This window comes from Macrobrachium rosenbergii, chromosome 28 (genome assembly GCF_040412425.1).
Source record: "Macrobrachium rosenbergii isolate ZJJX-2024 chromosome 28, ASM4041242v1, whole genome shotgun sequence".
Lineage (NCBI taxonomy): Eukaryota > Metazoa > Arthropoda > Malacostraca > Decapoda > Palaemonidae > Macrobrachium > Macrobrachium rosenbergii.
This window is the reverse complement of record NC_089768.1, coordinates 32,201,198-32,222,801: the sequence shown is the minus strand read 5'-3', so window position 1 is coordinate 32,222,801 and position 21,604 is coordinate 32,201,198. Positions and strand designations below refer to the sequence as shown.

Sequence of the window (21,604 nt, the reverse complement as noted above, 5' to 3'; positions counted from 1 at the left end):
GAAAAACGGGGAAGGAAAGGAGCAAGATGATAAAATGTAGTAACACTTCACCAAATACCCCCATAATGATCTTATCGATTTGACAACGATAACTGCAGCATTTTGTACGTAGGAAGGCAAGCAGGTCTTGGGGCAGAGGGAGGGAGGGAGGGCGGCGGAGGCATTGTTGTCGAGGTATTGTCGTACTCCATGACTGCTCACTTACGCGCATTCTTCGCTTACTCATCCATTTTGAAGACCTAACTCACCCTTGTCTTATACGATCGTTCTGGCCGCTTTTTATATTTGCTGGGCACTTTCATATACGTTAATATTTACGAAGGGGCGGGGACGCGTGCATCCGAAGGTTACCGTCGGTATTGTCCGGAAGGCAGCGGTGCTTGGCGCAGCTGCAAAAATGAGCTGCCAGATGAGAAGCGTTTAAAAATGTTTATTGGATCCGTCAGCGGATATTGGTTTTGGGGGGTAAGGAACAGAATGGATGAACTTAACAAGTGTCAGTCGCTGCACGTCATGTGTTTTGCGTATCAGAATATACCAGGCAGTGGCATCTTAGGCTATGTCTTCGTTGGTATTCGCCGGTTACATACTCATCTTCCTTTGTTTATATCCATATCTATCTGTCTATGTTATTATTGTGTGTATGTGTATGTATGTATATATAGAGTATATATATATATATGTATATATTATGTAATCTGCAAAATAAAAGGGCACTGTTACCTATGAAATAAATTTTCCAAAGATATTGTACTTATGTAAATGCAGTATTACTAAAATTGTGGTGTCATTGAGATGGGGAGGTATACTAATGTATTCGGTGAATTAATGAAGTTTTCCACCAAAAGGGATAACTCCTTTATTTGTGGGGTACTTGTGTAACATATATGTGTATATATACAGTATACATACATACATATATACAGTATACATACATATCTTTTGTTTTAGTCAGAAGATGAATGCTATTCATATGGAACAATCCCAAAGGGGCCGTTGACTTGAAATTCAAGCTTCCAAAGAATATGGTGTTCATTCAAAAGAAGTAACAGAAAGTAATGGGCCATACAGAAAGAGAAGACCAGTTATTAGGAAAACAGATAAACAGATTAATAAAGGAATAATTAAAAATGTAAGCCAATTATTAAAATACAAGGAGAATTGTATTAGGGCAGCAATGCATCGCATCTTTGCTTTAACTTCTGAAGTTCTGGTTGCATGACGTCCTCAGTCCAATGGTGTGAGAGAGAAAAAAATTATATATATATATATATATATATATATATATATATATATATATATATATATATATATATACCCACATTTATACATATATTAAAAAATCACAGTAGATGTGATTTCAGTATACATATAAGTGAATACCACAGGAAAATGACAACAAAAGTTCAGCACCAATCACTACCATGTGTTTAATAACACATATATATTATAGACAGATAGGATTGCTTGCAAGACATAGGGGTGAATGACCTAGGGATTTACGTGTGAGTGAAGACCCTTTGGTGATTTCTTAACCATTTTGTTGTGGAAATTGTTGCCACCAAGGGTTCATTTGCCATTCTGCAGTTAAATTTTGAATGTGGCAGTGACTGATGTGTTGTTTTTTTTCTGGAGCCTCCCCTTGTTAGGGGAAACAAATTTGTTTTGAAAAGTGCGCAGGTTTGTCAACTTGACTACCGTGATTCATTATGCCTTTGAATTTGTTAATGGCTTGTGATAACAAAGCTTTAAGGCAGAGGAGCTCCTCATTGAGGCTTTAGGACCCTTTGGAATTGCTGTCTGACCGGCGTATGGGACACCTCATGGGGCTAAAGGCAGTCATTTCTGGTACACATGAGATTTTAATAAAAAAAAAAAAAAAGTACCATTCTCTGCTGTGCTAATTGTAAATCATTGTCACCAAATGGCTTAGGATAAGAGGATTTTGGTTTCTCGCCATGTTTTGGAGTTGAACAAACACAAGAAGTTAGTTTTGGTGATTTTTTATATGTAGGGTTTTTGTCCAGAATAGCCTAAAATAAACAGTAGTTGATTTTTAAGGAAAATCCTGGTAGGTAAGGCACACACAAAGTGGAGTGGCAGGGTGTACTGAATTGGAAATGATAATGGTTGTGTATTTAGTGGCAGAAAAGGGTGAATTAGGACAGTAAATTAGGAAGAAAAAGGGAAAAGAAAAATTGAATGAGCAAGTGGGTATCAGAATGAAAGATGCAAATAGAAAGGTGCTTTTTTATGGTAAATTAATGAAATAGTCGAAGAGTCACAGTCCAAGATTTACTCGCATTTCCCAAAGGGTTTGTTCTTTTATGAGAACTGAAATAGGAACAGGGAAGCTATACATAAGAGTAATACGCAGAAAGCAATGCAGCTGGGGTGGAATACCATTAGTTTCAACACAAGGCACCATAATAAAGGTTGTTGGGCTTTCTCAAACTACAGATGAGACAAAATTTGTCTTGTGAAAATTTACTTCCTCAGTTACCATATTGTTAGTGGTTTGGGACTCAAGTTTTTGTGGTTAAAAATGTGAATGATGTGAAAGTGTTGTGCTTATATTGTAGGATGACTTTTGATTTAAAATGATCCTTTCATTTTCCCCTTTTTTTTTTTTTCAGAGGAAATCAGAGGTTCCTGGGACTGGGAAACTGGGTTGTCTTACGAATGTCGAACCCTTCTCTTCAAGGCTCTGCATAATCTCATTGAAAGGTAAAAAGGAATTTGTTTGTTCAATGTATGTTCATGATTGCTAGGATCACATCAGAAGACCTGAAGAAGCAAACGTAGAATGTGTAGAATGAGGAAGGACGAAAGGGAAAATTGCCCACTTATCTTGTTGTCTTGTTTTAAATAATTATTCTTATGGAACATCATTAAAAATTTTTTTATCTTTCTTGGTACTTTTTCGTGTAGTGGATTGTCTTCAACTATTGAGTGGTTATATCTTGTGCTAGCTGTCCCTATTTCTCTGTAGGTTAACATTTACCTTGCTCTGCTTTTCAGATGTCTCCTTACTAGAGATTTTGTAAGGCTCGGCCGATGGTTTGTGCAACCATATGAAGGTCCTGAAGGTGTTCCAGGCAGTGGGAGGTAAGACTAAGTTGGAGATACCCTGTTCTCTCACACTACCTTTTAAAATGAACTTCTGCACCAAGTTGCTCTACCACTAAGGGCATTTAGGATTTTTTATGCATTGATGAAATTTCTCTAGTTGTTTAATGCATGGATTTATTATTCAAACAGGAATGACCAAGTATTGCCAGGAATGAAATCGGTTAAATGTCAATGGTACATGGAAAAAAAAAAGGAACTTGATTTCAGTGAAAACTGTTGAGAGAAATGAAAATCTTCATCACAGTATCTTGGATGAAATGGAAGATTTTAGGTTATTTGAATTTTCTGAGTACAATACAGTATATGCAGCTGAATGGAATTACTGGATTCGTCTGCATAGAATCTATACGGCATCAGTTTTGCAAGTTTTAGTGTGTGTGAAATATGTAGAAAAGTTAATTGTAGTTCTATCAATAAGTTGCAGGAGCAGGCTTACTTAAAATTAAATAAGTATTTTTTAAGCATCCCGAATGTGTATTTTGAAAGACTTAAGAATTGTACCTGGACATGAAGAACAGGAGGGAATAGAGAGGTCCTATTTGTACAGTACAGTTGACTATTAGCAGTTAGCAAACTAGATTAAAAGTTAATGAGAGTACAGCAGTTGGTAAAAATTTAGGAAAAATATATGGCATTTTATCAGTTGCACAAGGGTCAAGTTGGAGATTTATAAATATGCCTGTGATTTAGTTATAAGAGCCACTGTTCAGTTTAGTATGATGTATTGAATAGGTAACTAGATGAAAAAAATTATAACATAAAAGGGTTTGCATGGCTTTATTTTATTAGAATATTGGTATGTACTTGTATAATACCAGTACTCTCTAAATGGGACTTGTGATGTAAATTATCCATACATGTTTTAAGAAAACTTGCATATTGTTCCAAGGTAGTAGGGATGTTTTGATTCTGTACACTGAAGAGAACGTGCTTATCAGAACGTTGGTTAGTATGACAACACTTGGATATTATTTAAAATAATTGTTGTGTCAGAAATGAGATAGATCATAACCTAGGAACTTAAGACCACACAGTAGAAAGGATGATTTATGTTGTTAGTATTAATATTTTAGTGCGCATTTTGTGTTGGGAGTGTGACCCAAGAATAAGTATCACTTCACTTTTTTTTTTTCAGTACCCACTTGTCGTTCAGCCTGTCATTTTTCGTGCATGGGGAAAGCCGAGTTTGTGCCAGTGTTGATGTTCGTCAGCATCCTGCAGTACGAAAGCTCTCTCGAAAGCACCTATTACTTGCCCAACAAACAAACCATGGCATACCAGGTATGAACTGGTGAAATGTTGATGTTTGAACATAGGTTGTTGTCTTTCCTTTTTAAATTCAGTATTTTGTAATTTGTAGAAAAATAGAGATTAAGACAGTTTTCTTGAAATATATGATATAGATGATATAGAAATGTTGTTTTAGCAAATTTCTTATCAAACCATCATAACCCAAAGTGTCATCATTATCCTTTTGGGTTGTATTGTAACTTTTATTTGTATGGTAAATTTAGCTATTTTGGATGGTAGGTACACTGTTTAGAAGTAATGGGTAATGATGATTAGAGTTTATTACAGCTGTATGTATAGTACTATATAATTATGGATGTATAGCCTTTTTACACTTAATTAGTACAGAGTGTAGCTGCAAAGGCTGTTGTATACTTGGGTGTATGCAGAAAGTTATTTTTTCTGATGGTTCTGCATTTCTGTGTAGGTTTAATGGAACGTTAGTTTCTCACAAGTGATGTGGCCGTGTTCTTTCTTTCTACAGTGATATTAGGTCCATATGGGTTAAGTGGCACTTTAACTGGTGTGAGCTACCGCGTCTCTGAACCGTCTACCCAGAAACTCTTAGATGAGTGGAAAATGTTCTTTCCTGTTGAAACCAAAGCCCTTCTCACAGACTCTCCATCAGGCGAGTCTGCACTTCCTGCTGCAGTTGAGGTTATTGTAGGTGAGTTTTTTTTTTTTATATGTTGTGCATATAGTCATGTTGCTTGAAATTTTGGTTTTACCTGTATGGACAGACTAACCAAGAATTACAGAAGATAATACTTGTTTCATGAACAGTTCCTCAAGCCCCAAAAGAGGCAACATAGTTAGGATACATAATTAAAAATATGCCAACTGAAAGCAAGAGGCGTGAAAGGCAAAAGAAAAAGAAAATTAAATGGTACACTAACTTGGAATGAACTTTATGGGAGCCACACTGAAGAGTGAAACTTGGTAGCTGGCTGACAGTGTACTGTGAGCTGTGCATACCTGGTGGAACTTTCCTTCTTTCAGTTCTTCAAGTCGTGTGCTGCTCCCATTTCACAAAGATTGAGGCTGGTTGCAATTGATGCTCTTGTGTAAAACCTTATTTTATGTAAAAACATGAATTTTTGGGGACTGAATTTGTGCGTCCTTCTTTGCAGGTGGTCACAAAATGCGGTATCCCACAAGCTATGTTCTGGTCACTGATATGGATGACTATTTACTGACCAGTCGAGGCAATGCAGGGGCCCTAGTAGTAAATCAGCCTAGCCCTACTTCCCCTGGGGGTTTAAAAGGAGGTTTGACCAATGAAAGTGTTGGGGAGGTTGATGGAACTCCAGTTCCCACCAATAATTCGCCCTTCACTGCCTCTACCCATAATTTACTAGACCCTGGATATTTGAGTTCTGGCGGGCGGGGACTAGGCTGGTCTCGTGGAATGTGTGAACGCGTGTGGCAGGATATTGTCCAGTGCCCAGGTCAGCAAGATGGACTTACACCAGATGCAACAGCAACTCCAGCAGAAATAGCAGGACAATGGGACTTCTCAGATCCAGCGACTAAAATTAGCTGCTCCTGTTCCAAGTATGTTTGTTTAATATTTGTAATGTTTTAGAAAATATATATTAGCCTCAGTGCATTGTTATGAATGTAATTTTCAAATTTGCCCGTTTCTCAGCACTAGCACTTGTGTGATACACACTGTTTTTCATACTTAGTATGGTAAATCATTGGACAGTAATTATTGTCGTACTTCCTTTTGAATGTTTTAATAAAATATTTAGCCATATTTAAAGATTGAAAGGTTTGTTATGTAGTTTACTTATTCTTGCATGAACTAGTTTCAGAGTCTGGTCATAGGTGTTATAATTATTATCACTATTGATGACTTTTTTTTTTTTTTTTTTCTTTTATACTGGTACTGTACTTGCATGATGCATGCACATATAGTAAAAACATGTTTTGTTATACCATTCTTGATGTTTTTGCTTATGTTGTAATTTTACTATTAGTCAAGTTTTCATTTAAGAAATCAAGTCACAGCAATGCCACTATCGAGAACACACAAAACGAAGCCTACATACCAAGGAACAGTTACATTTAAGATGATACAAACAAAATAAAGGCTCTGCCTTTTGTGAAGGAAGCAAGACGGCTCAGTCCCAGTCTTTCACTTTCTGTTTTCATGTTCTTTACTATTCCCCCTCCCGACAAAGAGTGCCTTCACCGTCCAGACGTTGTACCTTTCTTTACCTCTGAAGTTCTAATACTTTGTGAACACATTTTTTAATTGAACTTTGTTAGTGTAAGATCAATTTTTTTGAAGTAGGAATAAAATTAATCTTATTTTTTCCCAATTTCCATACAGTAGTTCGTTGGATATCCGGAAAAATTGTACATTTTTAATTTGCTCCTCTGTAAAATTATTTAAAAGCATCTGGCAGTTATAGTAAAGTTTAGCCAAATATTTCAATTTAAAGGACAATATGGTTGGAACAAGTAATTCGGTAACAGTTTCGTAGTGTAGGTTTGACACAATTCATGTCACTAATTTTTCTTTTCTGTAATTTAGTTCCAACAGTATTCAGGAATTTTAGGTATTTGTTGAGAATGTTATGAAGTGTTCAAATGAAGTTTTGAGTTGTTTCTGTCAGGGAATATATGATGGCATATTTCTTTACAATTTTGTGAGCAGATTAGATTATTTTTCAGTAGAAAGGTGTCTTTCGTAAGACACACTGATGACTTTTGACACTTTTTTTTTTTTTTTCTGGATAGTTGCAAGTTCAGTTTTTACTTAATTTTTTTAATACCCTGGAAAATTCATCCTTAAATATGGTTTTGTGGTTTTGTTTGTTCTTGGACCTGAGAATTGTAATAGAGAATATTCTGTTAAACTGTTTTAGTTTTTATTTTGTAAAGCTTTTTAATATACAATTCAGCAGTTAAAATGTAAGCATCTGGGAAAGATTAATGTGTGCCTGCTTTTTAATAAAGATTTGTAACCCTTTTAAAGGAATTACTGGACTCAAAAGCACTACTGACAAGTCTCTTCACATTTACTCTGTGTTTGAGGAATATAGACATGAATGATTTTATTTTCTTTTACTCGGAAATTCACAAAGATGCTTTTAAAAAATCAACTTCGAAAGCTTTTATCTCCTCTTAGAAGGAACAGTTTAAGACTATCCACTGCAATGCTCGGAAAACTTGCTTTAGTAAAATTATACTGCCATCTTTTATTACACATGCAAAAACAGAATACAGAAAGTGAAATTTGACATGCATTTTGTAGACCTCAGCCAAAAGCATTTGAGGAACTGAACTTCCATTGACATTGACACAAGCATACACACTTTTCACATATTCATTTGGAAGAGCAGTTTGTTTTAGCCAAGGAATTCCTTGGTTAGTGTCAGTTTTGAGTGTATGTAAAACTGACCCTTGCAGGTGCAGAAGGGGTCGGGTCAGTAGTAAAGGGTGTAGCAGCAGTAAGTGCCGGGGAGAGAGAAGTGGTGGGGGAGGCGGGCGACAGCGGGGGGCCAGCTCCGGGACTGGATGTACACCCTTCCACAAGCGGTCCCCCCCAGCCCCTCTGCCCACCAGTGACCCTGATGAGGCAGTCTTGGAGCACTGTGGTGTGGCAGCCATCGACGATTCGGAACTAATCCAGGCCTCTGCCAGGTACCACTGATAATTCTGCCCACAAACATGACTTAACACACATAGCATACATACCTTAACACATTGTTCACAAAGATTTGCCAACAGACAAGTTTTTTATTGATAATTCATTCCCTTTGGAAAGTATGGAGATAACGTGCTAAAAGGTTGCATAATGGCAGAAGACAGATGGTTATTATAGACCTTCAATCAGTGTATTGTATCTATAATTGGCAAGGTAGTGCACAAGATATACCCTCATTTGTCAAAAAATTTTTTTGTTTTATGGTGTAGTTTCAGTGGTATTTTTAGTTTCCCTCCGTAAATATAAATACACAGTACAGAAAATGTATTCATTGGTAAAGAAACTATAGTTCTCTTCATTGTCCATTGGTTGAGAATAATCTCTCTCTCTCTCTCTCTCTCTCTCTCTCTCTCTCTCTCTCTCTCTCTCTCTCTCTCTCTCTCTCTCTCTCTCTCTCTCTCTCTCTCATATATATTAGTCTATTCAAAATTGCCAGTTAACTAAACATATGGAATGGGAAAAAATCATATATTAGTCTATTCAAAATTGCCAGTTAACTAAACATATGGAATGGGAAAACTCTCTCTCTCTCTCTCTCTCTCTCTCTCTCTCTCTCTCTCTCTCTCTCTCTCTCTCTCTCTCTCTCTCTCTCTCTCTCTCTCTCTCTCTCTCTCATATTACAGTCTATTCAAAATTGCTAGTTAACTGAACATATGGAATGGGAAAATTATTAAGTGGAGGCAGTTATGTACCATACTTAATTTATAGCATAATGTAGCCTTACATCCTAGTGTTGTTATCTAAATGCTTTTATTTGAAAAGAAGCCTTATTTTAGACAGTTGGTCCGTTTGGTAGACAAGTAATTTCACTGGGTATAAGAAGACTGCTTGGAGGCATTACTTTATTTATTTGTGATATTCATGTGGAGGAATTGACATGGTACATACGTGTAAACTAAACTGGCGTATATTTAAAAAGTATTTTTTCCATAGTGTAAGACATTTTGCCTTTCTGAATGTAAGAAGGTTGACCCATGTGTTTGATTGTTCTCTGATAGTAAGTGGGAATCAATGTTTAAAACGAATAGTGGGTTATCTTGTTATACCAGGAGATTGTAATAAAATACTATGTGGATTTTGAACATGCCTCTGCACTTGCAGAACTTCAGACATTTGCAAAATGGGCAACATTTTGCATTGGCTACAGACTGACTTTAAATTTGTATGTGCTGGAGCAAATACATTTATTGAAGTTTCTTGCTTATTTGATTAGAGGGAAACTTAAAGATGCTAAAAAATCCTTTTGTGTAGTCTGTTGTGTGTTGATATTTAAAGATAACCTTTAAATTTGCCAATTCTGCTACTTTCAGTATTTGAATATCAAGATATTTATGGTGGATTTGAATATTTTGAACATTGGAATTAGCATAGAATTAATATACATTGTTGCAGCTGTGCATTTCTCTTTCTGGTTTTGTCATGAACCATACATTACTTTTGTATTTGCTGGAAAGATAAACATTTTAATTGATTTCCACTCGACTTTAGTTTTACTAAGGGAGCACTTTGGGGATCCCCCCCCATATTGTTTTTAAAGTTTGAATTAGCATCATACTCTAATTTCAAAGATGCTTTGTAGACAGACACATGTTAAGTAAATCTGTTTATGAAAAACATCATACTCCTTTTTATAAATATTTTAACTTTTTACATATTTAATTTATAAACCAAAGAAAGATATTAGCACTCAGTATGTCACATATTTTACCGAATTCTTAAGGATTCTCGGGACATTTTTGTTACCATTTTCCCCTTCTTGTGACCATCACATCATTCCTCTTCATCATTACTTCTGTACTCAGCTGTTGATTATGAATGGAAGAATGTTACTGATCTTCACTTAACAATTTGATTATTTTTATAACTTTGTTAGGCATTTTCAAGAATATTTCATCATATACAGTACAATATTTCTAATAGGTGTATACAGTACAATATTTCTAATAGGTGTATACAGTACAATATTTCTAATAGGTGTTATACTTGTCTTTACGTAGGAAATTTTGGAAACCAAATCTATGGGGTTATTTATTTAAAACACCCCTCGGAAGATTAAAACTGATAAATTTGGTTCTTCATTAATTTTTAGAAGTAATTGGGCATAAACTTTAAAAAAGTAACCTAGAAGTAATTAGCATGAAAAGAAAACTTTAAAGTTCCCTTAAGAGTTTTTAACTCTTCCTTAACGTATGGATGGAAAGTTTCCCAGAGCAGTCTTACAGTGGGTTATTCAATCATTTTTTTATCTTCAGTCGATTTCCTATGTTCATTAATAATAGAATTTAGTTTGAGGCCTTGGAAGATTCTTATGGTCAGATCTTGGTTCATTTTGCATGTATCATGTTTCAGATCTGTAATGGTCAGTTTATTTTTATAATTATGTATTTTACTTATTCAGATGCAATTACTGCATGACTGTTACACATAGATGGATACAAAGTATGACTGTTGTTATTGTTATTCTGTCGTTGGTTGCTTCTTTAGCTTCTTTTGCAGTTTGCTGCATAGTGTTCATCAGTTTTGTCATCTTCATTTAAGCATTTTGTAGCTTGCAACCATTTTTGTTAAAGTAGAGGTAGCCATGTAATAAATTAGTCTTGCATCCTCATGTCTTTTCAACACTGAACTGCATTTAATATGAAAAGTATTTGACCATGGGTCATAAATGAGATAACATGATTGTCTTTCGGTGCTTGAGTGCATGTATGCACACTTGTTTTTAAATTAAAATATTTGTTTTTCTTTTGCAGGCTAGGTGGTGTGGGAACACCTGGTGGTGGTAGTGGAACAGGTGGCTTTGCTGGTTACAAAAGTGGTGGAGTGGCCACTCCAGGTAGTGTACCAAGTTTAAGATGCACAGGAGTGACAGATGGCCCACCCCCTTCTGTTGAATCTCCTGCCTCGGTCACACCGTCTCCTCTTCCTACCCCTCATTCACAGCCCTCTTCTGTGCCTCATCATGGTAAATGAAAACACTGATTTTCTTATCCCGTTATCATAGGACAATTCAAGTGTACCTCTTTAACTTAAAGATTTCTTGGGGTGGTCTGGCCTTCTGCAAAGTTAACAAAGACCCTATAGTATAGCTACACTTGACTATTCAAGATATTACAAAGGTAACAGCAGTTCTGTAGAACTCTTATCCTAAAGCAAACTGTACTTTGTGCTTATCCAAGTTAAAACTTCTAAGACTTGAAAGAGTATATAATGTATCACGCATAAAAGTTAGCCTAATAAAATCCATGATAATGTAGATAAGAATTCTGATTAGTTTAAAGTTGCTATATACATATGAGCTATGTTAGGGAGGTTATTGGCCGTGGTTTTAAATGTAAGGAATGTTCATTGGAGGAATTTAATAAAGGTTACTGTTGAGTTTGATTAGATTTAAGAGCTTTTGTTAGCTTGCTCTTGAATATTTTTTATTCAGCCTGTTAATGCCTTGTATTTTTTCTGCTGCATTATTGTTAAAAATTTAAAGTGGAATCATTTTTCCAGATCCTACCATGCCAACACTAAGCCCCCATCCACCACCTTCCAATACGTCAATTGGTGACCCTTCAACTCCAGCTGCATTAGATTCTATGGATGTAAAACCTAACATATCTGATCTAATGGGTCCCAAATCTGAGTCTTCTATAAACCAGGTAAGTTAGTGCTTTTTCCTTTGAAAAATTTTTACTTTTTTTTATTTTTGGACTTTTAAATTTAGGGAAAATTTTACATTTTTTATTTGTGGACTTTCAACTTTTGTAAATAGATGCCTTGGAAGAAATATATATATATTTTTTTAATTTACAAGTATGTCATTTAGCCTGTACGTAATAGTTTTCAGTTGAATGAAAAGTATTACAAGCCAGTTATCAAAAGTGGACAGTAATGAGGTCAGTTGTCTGCATTCCTGTACTGACCATTCTTTCTTGTAAAATATCCGTTCTAGTGACCCTCATTGTTATTCTCACTCACCTATGATATCTGTATTTCAAGGGCATGTCTCCATTTCCTGGTGGGGAAAGAGGCAATGATGCCGAGTCAAGTGAAAACAGTTGTAGTCTTGGAGGAAATGGCAGCGGCAGCAGCAGCAGCAGCAGTGGCGGCGGTGGTGGTGGTGGGGTGGGCAGCGGCGGCAGTGGGGGCGGTGGCTCTGGTAGCAATGACGAAAGCAGTGGGATTCTTACGAGAGGTTTGAAGAGACCATCTCTGCCCAGTGAAGATTACCACTCTTTCTTGGAGTTTGAGAACACCAGTTCCGTCCTGTATGACTATACAAAATTAAATGCATGGTTAGTACATGGGAATTGGATACGTGTAAAAAAAAAGCTGGTGCTCTGTGTAAAGAAACCCATTGTATTTTATGATTTTTTTACTGTGTAGTTTTATTTTTGCTACTTGTTTGAAGATAAACTTGCTAATGGAGACTTAAATTTGTTTCTTGACAATATGCTGAGAAGTTTCTGTACAGTATACTAGAAGATGGCATAAAACATCAGAAATTCATAGAAACGATGGTAATCAGTTTGCTGAAAAATATAAAATTATTTATTTATTTATTTATTATTTTTTTTTTTTTTGTAGGTTACACCACCCAGTTAAGAAGTTCAAGCCAGCAGAACCAAAGAAAGAGGAGCCACTATGGCCTCCATATCGACCTGCCCACATTCAAGAGCACATGAAGGAGCTTCACAGGACTGAAGTCAGTCATGAGGCAAGTTATTTATGGAAAATTCATTTGGTAGACTAGTTAAATGTAGAAACTTGTAAGTTTTAATGCTGAATTGAAAATTTTTGTTTTGATTAATGATATGTGTTGTATATTTCCTTGTCTTTTTCAAAAGATTTCGTAATCTTCACAGTTTGGGCTTAAATATATATTAAGCACACCCCTAGACCAGGCTAACTTTAAGAATGGCCAATTAAAAAAAAAAAATACATAAATGGAAAGAGGAAGATATGCATATGCACATAGCTTAAGAAAAAGAGGTCTAAAAAATTTTGTATCTTCCAGGAGAAGTTGAAAGTGAATATTTCCAACCCTGTGCGAGGCCTTGTTTCCAAAAAGATATTCATAAAAATATGCTAATTTTACCAAGTTATGAATGTTTTTTCTATTAATTTTGTTTATTTTATTTTGTAAAATTATTATTACAGCTCACACAGTATCATAAGAATTAAAATTGGTAAATTCTGAGTATAGTCCAACCTTTTAAATCGGGGAACCACGGGGCCGGACCACAAAAAATCCAGGAATACAGAATACACCCCTAAAAAATGAAGCCCCCTATGTAAACATTGTCTTGCAAGCTAATTCCACATGCAACTAGCTTAGTTGCCGTCTGGATTTTTTAAAGTTTCTTAATATCCTAATTTCTTACAGATTCCTGAAATGAATGGCTTACCTCCTAAGCGTGTAGGTGGCATAAAGAGACAAGCTGATCCTTACGACTTTGAAGACGATGTGTCTGGGGCAACCCTGGAGACTTACAAACGGAAGGAAGGCATAGAAAAAGAGGAAGCCAAGACTCCTGGAAGTGTGCGATCCTCTCATGATCCTCATTCCCTTTCGCAACCAAAGAAGACTGGTTATATGTACACTAGTGATGGTGTTCAGCCATTTGATGGAGTACCAGACAACATCTTTGACTCTGATTCCCCTGATGACGTAGGCATATTTGTCATTTATCTGTTTTGACCTTTCATTTTCTTGCATGATCAGGTGCCTTTAGTTTTTCAATTGAATGCTGTATTGTGAACAACCATTTCTTGAAATCTTTGTTTAATTTAAGATTTGTGTGTGTACTGTAATAAAAAGGCCAAGTTGTTTAAAAAAAAAAAAAAAGTTCGTGGCACTCAGAGTCAGTCAGGGTCAAAATCAGTTTCCTTTGGTCATATATGCATAAGAAGCTTGCCAAAACAATCCTTAGAAGTGTTGTAGGTTTTATCCATATGCATTTCCAGTGTTAAAACACTTTGCACTAGGTTAGGTTTTGTAATTTACCTGTGGAATGGCATGGATTTTAAGCCCTCAAATTTAAATTGTTGAGGAAATGTTAAAATGTTATGGAATTTGAATTATGTTGGGGATACTGTCAACAGTTAGCCTTGTGCAGTGAAACAATGATGTTACTGAAGGTGGTCTGCTGCATTCCTTCCATTTTACCTTCAATTTATTCCTTTTGATATTGTCCTTCCATGCTCTGATTTTCAGATCCTCAAGAGAACAAATCCTTTAAAAAAACCTATGATAGTCTAGAATGTGAGAGAATGATCTTGTTAAACTGCTCATTGATGATGATATCTTGGAAAGATTTTGTTATAGTCTTAAAACAACTAAATTCATTAGCAAATATTCCTTGGTAAAAGTATATGGCTTATCCTTAAATATTTATGGAAGTTACAGTAAGATAGCAGTAATTGCATATTATTTCGCATAAAAGTTGGCTCTGAACAAGGATTATTTAACTCTTAAGTAAGAACATTGATATTTGATGCAGTTCATTAAAGCCTTGATTCTTGGCTTGTAAATTTACATACTACTTTGAAAGTGGTCATTTCACAGCTTTTGATAAACCAAAAATGATTCATCCCCTTAAAATTTTTATTGTTGAAATTTTTCTTTGTTTTATTGGGACCTCAAGTTTTGTGTAAAGGATTGTTTATTCTCTGTTTAAAATTAGGTCAATCCCAACATATCTATATGGTTGACTTTTCTTCTTTTTATTATCTCATTAAACAAAGCTGTTTTGATTAAAAAAGATATATTTGGAAATAGAACATACACCCTTGTTAGTTCTCTTTTACATTTTTAAGTCATTTTGTTAATATATTCTCATTTATTTCAGCCTACATTCCCTGATCACACGCCGCCAGGTTCAAATAAGCCTATTGGTGGCCCAGAAGATACTGCAAGTGTAATGAGTAATAATAAGAACTGTAGTGGTGGTAATAACAAGTCCAGTGCAAATAATGGATTGGTAGAATTAAGTAAAATGTTTCCAACACCTCCCTCACATGAACACAATCCTGATCATGATACTGCCCTAGAGGAAAGTGCGCCTCAGATAATCAGTATTAAGCAGGAGCGAATAGAAGATTTACGCCCTTTGCATACAGTTGAACCAGCAGGTATAATGATAAAAGAAGAGCCTAAAGAAACTCTAGCAGTGTATCGTCCTCCTTCGGTGTGTATGTTTGTTGGATCATCAAAATATGCTCCACTTACGAACCTTCCAAGCCAAGAGTGTAAAACTATAGTTACTCTTCCATCAGACTGGGCATACAAGCCATCTTGGCAGTACTCTGTTGCTGACAAGACTCATGCATCTGTTCCAGCCATGAACCATATGGGCAATATTCATATGGGCCCAACCACAGCAGGTCATAGTCAGAGGGTTGGGATGTCCCCAATATCACCCATGGCCTCAAGTATAGGAGGACCTGTGTCTGAAGGTGGGCCAGGGTCTCAGCGTGGTCCTGGTAGTGTTGGGGGCCCAGCCTCAGCTGGTCCACCAATGAACTATGACTTAACCTCACCGGCATCTAATCAGTCATCATACCTCAGTAAGACACTGCCGTCAGTGGAGCCTCCTAGTTTAGGGCTCACTCAAGTACCTGAAGCAAATTCCCTCATTGTTAATATTGCATTACAAGATTCTAGTGTTAACTTATTTAGAGACCACAATTTTGACTCGTGCACGATGTGTGTGTGTAATAATAGTGCGAAAAATGTAGGCAACATCCGTGGCAATGATGGTACCCTCTATCTACCACCTACACATTTAAGTGTAGAAGAGGAAAGTATCAAGTGTAATTGTGGTTTTTCTGCAGTGGTAAATAGAAGGCTGGCCTTTCAGGCTGGACTATTTTATGAAGATGAAGTGGATCTTACTGGCCTCCATGAGGCTCTAGCAACAGAAAGGAAGAAACACTCCCTACTCTTGCTGATGGATAGTAAAAATACAGACAATCCTGAACGTGAAACCAGTATTCTAGATGTACCTCAATCGATGTTTCAGTTATTGCAAAGTCAGTGCTTAGTAACGTTAAGTACTCCTAGTAGTGTTATTTATAGATCAACAACACTGTACCAAAATACCAGACGAGATATTCACTTAAATTTGGTAGATTATAAGGATGGAAATGAAATTGCATGTATTGCTGTGGAACAGTCAAGGGGGACAAGCATTAGTGATAGTGAAAGTGCTGCTCCTACAATGAGACAGCAATATATGCACAAGTGGTGCTATTACCAGTTTGATGGTCCAACGTGTTCTAAAGACATAGTCCGGTGTATGAAGGCTCTTCAACCTCATTTGCAGGAGGCAATACAAAAGAAGGGAAGGAGAGTTAATTGGGAGCCTGTGTTTAGTGTGGATGGTCCTCTCACCTGGAGACAGTTCCATCGAATGGCTGTCCGTGGCACAGAGGACATGGCAGAGCCTCTTCCTATTCCCATGTTGTTAACGGGTCATGATAGGGACTGGCTGACCATAGCACCCCAGTCAATCAGACACTGGGAAAAACTACTACTAGAACCTTATTCTCAGCAGCGGAATGTGGCTTATGTTGTTGTAGCTCCAGATAATGAGTTCATTCTAACCCATGTTCGCACATTCTTCAAAGAATTGTCATCCATATATGAGGTAAGCAAAAAGTATTATGCTTATCACCAGTATTTATTTTTTCTGTTGTACTCTTATGTTACATTGATCATCATATAGATTGGTTAGAATTTCAACTTTTCATTTTGTCAGATAGTTGTATGCTATGTGTCTGAAATTTAGATGTTTTTGACATCCAAGGTAGTTGTCTTAAAAGTACTTGTGTCACGTATGGTGAAGGCTAGTTTTAGGGCTAGCTTGCAGGCTGTGAGCAACTTGTTTTGTAGATGCGGTGTAGGTAAACTCCAAAGACCTTCCCTATAACTCTGGTTCTCAGATTAATTTTGTTTAGTGATTGGTACGTAACATATTAGAAACCATTGATTGGCACAGAAATTGTTAGCAACTACAATATTATCAAGCCAACATATGCCCCAGAGATAGTGAGTGAGTTCAGTACTAATGCTAACATTGCATAATGTATTCAGATCAAGATATTTATGACATGATTAAACCAACAAGCCAGAAAATCTAGTAACCTGACATGAAAAGTATGATAACACATTTATACGCTTGATTAATCCCTTGCAAAATTACCAGCCAAATCACAAACTGAATCACCACTTTAGAAAATTATAGAAATGACACCACTTGGTTGACATAGTTGTTGTAACCATAGCTTGATGATTTCAATCCGCTGAAAGTTCAAGTAGCCTAATATGTTATGGACAGTATGTTTTGACTTTTAAATCTTGCCAAATAACAATCGTGTTGCTGTAAGGTAAGATATTTTTGAGGTATGAAATTATATACAGTATTAGAATTATTAGAGTGTAAGGGGGGGAAGAGAGAGTGAGAGAGTCAGTTGAGAGTAAGGCAAAGACATTTAGTATTATTCTGAAAATGGAAAATTTGCGAGGTGCAAACCCCTAACATGTCAAAATAGTGTACAAGTTTTACTGATATAGTGAATGAACTGTTTTCATACTTTACAGAACAACCCCCCTCCCCCCCAAAAAAAAATAGATGAAATAAACATGTTTGTGTCATATGTTGGCAAATGTGGTTACTATTTTGTGTGCATTGTAAATTTAACCCATTTGTAATTTTAAACTAGATTATTTTAATTTTTTCTTTTAAATATTTAGTCAAGGTTCCTTTTCCACTGAAAACCAACTATAGTGATTAAATCAAAGGTGGCATAATTTTTTCCACCTTTGGAAGTTTTAAATTATTAATGTGTTGATAAGTTTTAATTAGTATATATTCATATTTTGAAATTATACCATGTTTACACAAGATGCTGGTTTTGTAGTTCAATTTTAGCTAGGGTAAATTTGAAAAATACAGTATTTCATAAGTTTTTCATAAATTTATCTCTTTATAAGGTGTCTTTTTATAACTTTATTAATATTGCAAAAGGTTACAATGCTGTGTAAAGTAGCAGTAATTTGATAAGTACATCATAGTGATTGATTGAGAAATTAGTAGAAAAATGAGTATAGTATGTAAAAAGTTCAGCAGAATGAAGTCTTATTAAACAGGTTTGAAGGATAGGAAAGCTTAAGGGCCGTGCCAACTGCCAAATTTCGAGAAATTATTGAATACGAGTTCTTAACAGGTTTGGACTGTTTTATTATGTGTAAATAAACATATCCTGAAGCAGTATTGTTAAAAAAAATGTCTTATTTTTTTATTGACAGTTTTGGTCATCGCTTGTTTGGCACTGTGAATGACAACTTGTAAAAAAAAAAAAAAAAAAAAATGGCAGAAAACACTTGTACAAAAATGCTAGTCATGCACTGAAATAACCCACTCTCTCTATGTGACACATCAGAGAAAACAGGCTGTAGTGATGTAGAGAAAACAGGATGTAGTGATGTAGGGATAACTCACTCAAGATGTCCTGATTGTCTCAGGATTCATGAAAGACCCAAAATTATTTTGTTTCTTTTCTGGAAAAATTTTTTATTTTTTTTGCATATTTATGAAAAATGACATTATGCTTTTTCAACTGCAAAATTTATGAACTTAGAGGTCAAATTTCTTTATTTCTCCACTTTTGTTTATCTAGTATTTTAGATGTATAATAAGTGGTAAAATTTTTAAGCAAATCCCTTCAGTCATAAGGTAGCAACAGGCACTTACTTTATAATGGGGCCTTATGGTGTCAGCACCCCCCTTTAGTTCTGCAAATATTTTTACATACTGTTTAAACCAGCCAGACTGAGTCATTCATTGTTTCATAGTACATCCCAAAGTAGTTGGGTCTTAAGTGTCTGCTCTCTTAGGCTTTAATGATATTCCATTGCTTTACTTAGTTGCTAAAATTTGCTACACTTTTTCCTAAAGTTGCATTTTAAATGTACCAAAAAAAATTGTTTAATGGAGACTATCCTTTCATGTCTAAATATATTGATAAGGCTTTGTTTATTTCCCCACAGTTGTGTAAACTGGGCCGACATGCTCCTATTCAGAGAGTGTTAAGAAATGGTATTATGCGGATAAGCAAGACAGCAGCTTCGAAGGTTGCCAATGAGCCCCTGGAGGATTGGTTCTCTCTCCTTGGAGATACTCACATGTCCACAAAGCTCAAAGTTTATGCCCAAGTAAGAGTTGTAATAGTTTTCTGTGTAAAAATTAGAAATTTGTTTAGGCATTGTCTTGTTAGGGAACCTATTGTAGTCGATACGTATTGTATGTCAGTTATGAATGTATGTTGGAAAATGTGCAACCATGCACACACTAACTCTGAAATGTCTAGATAGACTTGTGTTATGTAATGTTTGAGAACAGACCTTGCTACATAAAAACTAATTTAGAAAAGTGCTGGGAAGTGTAAACAGCAATAGAAAAAGGAAATTAAGAGATATTTACTTATTGAAGAACACTTCACAAATCACATATGAGATACAGAAGTGTGTTTGTGAAGTTGGTGAGCCATGAATGCATGTAAACCTTGGCCTAGACCAGGTAGTTGGTTTAAAGCATTTTTATGAGTGCTCATCCTTACATAAAAAAATGTTTTTAAAAAATATTCTGACAAGTAGTTCAAGTGACTGTATCCAGAGTAAGCAGAGGATACCAGCCACCTCCTCCCGTGTATGTCCTGGTATTATTTTGGTTTTTAGCAAACACATTCTCGTAGCTGCTCATATCTGTTAACAATTTTCATTTGTATGCACTGTTTGATAAATATCTGAATTGCAAAGCTCATATTGCATATATAAAAGCCAGGAATAAAACTGCTTCCCATTTGACATGACCCTGAATATTATGTAAGGCACCTGTTATAGAGTATGGAAGTCAGAAATATGAAAATTGCAACAAAATACAGTAAGCCTTTTATAAAATCCATCTTCAAATCATAATTAAGGGCTTGGAATAAATACTAGAACTTTCAACCCTCCAAGCAAATCGTTAAATTTAAATGGTGGGCCAGTCTTAACCTTGCCCATGATCTTGTGACTGTTCGGAGTGCTAAAAAATACTAGCAAATGAGTTGAATATTTGAAAATTATTTGATTGGAAGGGCATGTAAAAAAATATTCACCATTATATCTTTTTAGAGCCATTTGAACCATTAAAAGATTGTCTAAATGTAACCAACCCTCACACAGTAGAACTTCCACCTCCTTGGATTTGGATGATGCATAATGTTTGAGGAATGTAGGATCCATGAGTGTGTTTTGGTATGATGGGAAAGAAACAGGCTTTGACTGATAGCTAGCAATTAAATGTAGGGATGTGTGTGTGTGTGTGTGAAGAAAATCACATGAAAAGAAAAAGAATATAGTCGACAAACACTGATTGTGTAGCTTCGGGCAACTATAGAAGTCTAGGTCATGGAGGTGCCATATGTGAACATACAAAATTAAAAAGATGACAGGTTCACAAGAGACCTCCCTTGCAGGCAACATGGTTACTAGTTGTAATGGATATCTAGTTCCATCTGTTAAGTTTTGACATGGCGTAATGAGGATACTAGCCTGAAAAGATGTTAATTTCTCGATTTTCATCTCCCAGGTTTGTAGACATTGGTTAGCTCCTCATTTAGCAACTTTAAGTATGGACAAGAGTTTGTTTGAAGCACATGCAACTAATAGAGGCACTGAAAGACAAGCTCCCTCCCCCATGCCACCTCCATCGTCAGAAAATATGACCTCTACAAACCCTTCTACAACACCAACACACAATGGTTCAGAACCTGAGACTTGTACAACTTCGTCAACAGGTCCCAGTAATTCTGTAAGTATTTGTTAACTATAAGCCTGTTCTTATCAAAATAAATGACTGCAACTCTTTAAGCCTTCCATGTTTCAGTAGATTTTTTTCAAAGTATAGTATCAGCAGTCCCTTCTTAGGCTGTTAGCATGTTATGATAACACTGTAATGTCTTAATATGAAAAGTTTTAATGCCTGAGAATATTTCATCTTTTAAATAAGTCAGTTTGTTACTGAAGTTATAGTCTCCCTAGTGTACTTGGTCAAAAGGGGTCCCCCCAGTTGCTGTACAGCGTTGACTACTGTATCTCCATTTCTTAGTTATTCGTTGGTTATGGATACCCTTTCCTTCCTAAGACCTTGACCTGTTATAATCCTCTTTAGTATTTCATGGTTTTGTTTCTCTTGTAAACAACTGAGTTTAGCACTAACTTCTTTGAGCAATGATATCATAAATGAAGATATGTGATCATAAATGAAATTTAAATATTGACTATCACCAAGTAACTCTTCTTCCTTTAAGTGTCTGTTGATAATTTTGGACTGCTTGGTTTTTGCATTAAGTAAATTATTAGGCCTTGTTTGTCTTTTAATTAGTAGAGTTGTTCTTTCATTTCTCTGGTTTTTTCTTGCATGACTGCAG

At 35.8% G+C, this 21,604-nt stretch overlaps 1 protein-coding gene across 2 annotated transcripts in view; it reads left to right on the top strand.

Moving 5' to 3' along the window:
- The window catches only part of skd (mediator complex subunit skuld), a 102,845-nt gene that overhangs the window by 66,938 nt on the left and 14,303 nt on the right, over nucleotides 1-21,604 (top strand). The window contains exons 3-16 of one of the 2 annotated variants that reach the window (XM_067130543.1): nucleotides 2,637-2,727; nucleotides 3,022-3,108; nucleotides 4,268-4,413; nucleotides 4,907-5,089; nucleotides 5,553-5,976; nucleotides 7,843-8,076; nucleotides 10,891-11,102; nucleotides 11,639-11,787; nucleotides 12,128-12,423; nucleotides 12,716-12,845; nucleotides 13,515-13,799; nucleotides 14,980-16,779; nucleotides 19,182-19,346; nucleotides 20,764-20,985. In XM_067130543.1, coding sequence (XP_066986644.1) covers nucleotides 2,637-2,727; nucleotides 3,022-3,108; nucleotides 4,268-4,413; nucleotides 4,907-5,089; nucleotides 5,553-5,976; nucleotides 7,843-8,076; nucleotides 10,891-11,102; nucleotides 11,639-11,787; nucleotides 12,128-12,423; nucleotides 12,716-12,845; nucleotides 13,515-13,799; nucleotides 14,980-16,779; nucleotides 19,182-19,346; nucleotides 20,764-20,985 — 4,424 coding nt within the window. The remainder of the gene's footprint in view (nucleotides 1-2,636; nucleotides 2,728-3,021; nucleotides 3,109-4,267; nucleotides 4,414-4,906; nucleotides 5,090-5,552; nucleotides 5,977-7,842; nucleotides 8,077-10,890; nucleotides 11,103-11,638; nucleotides 11,788-12,127; nucleotides 12,424-12,715; nucleotides 12,846-13,514; nucleotides 13,800-14,979; nucleotides 16,780-19,181; nucleotides 19,347-20,763; nucleotides 20,986-21,604) is intronic. The other variant, XM_067130544.1, reaches the window with a different exon arrangement.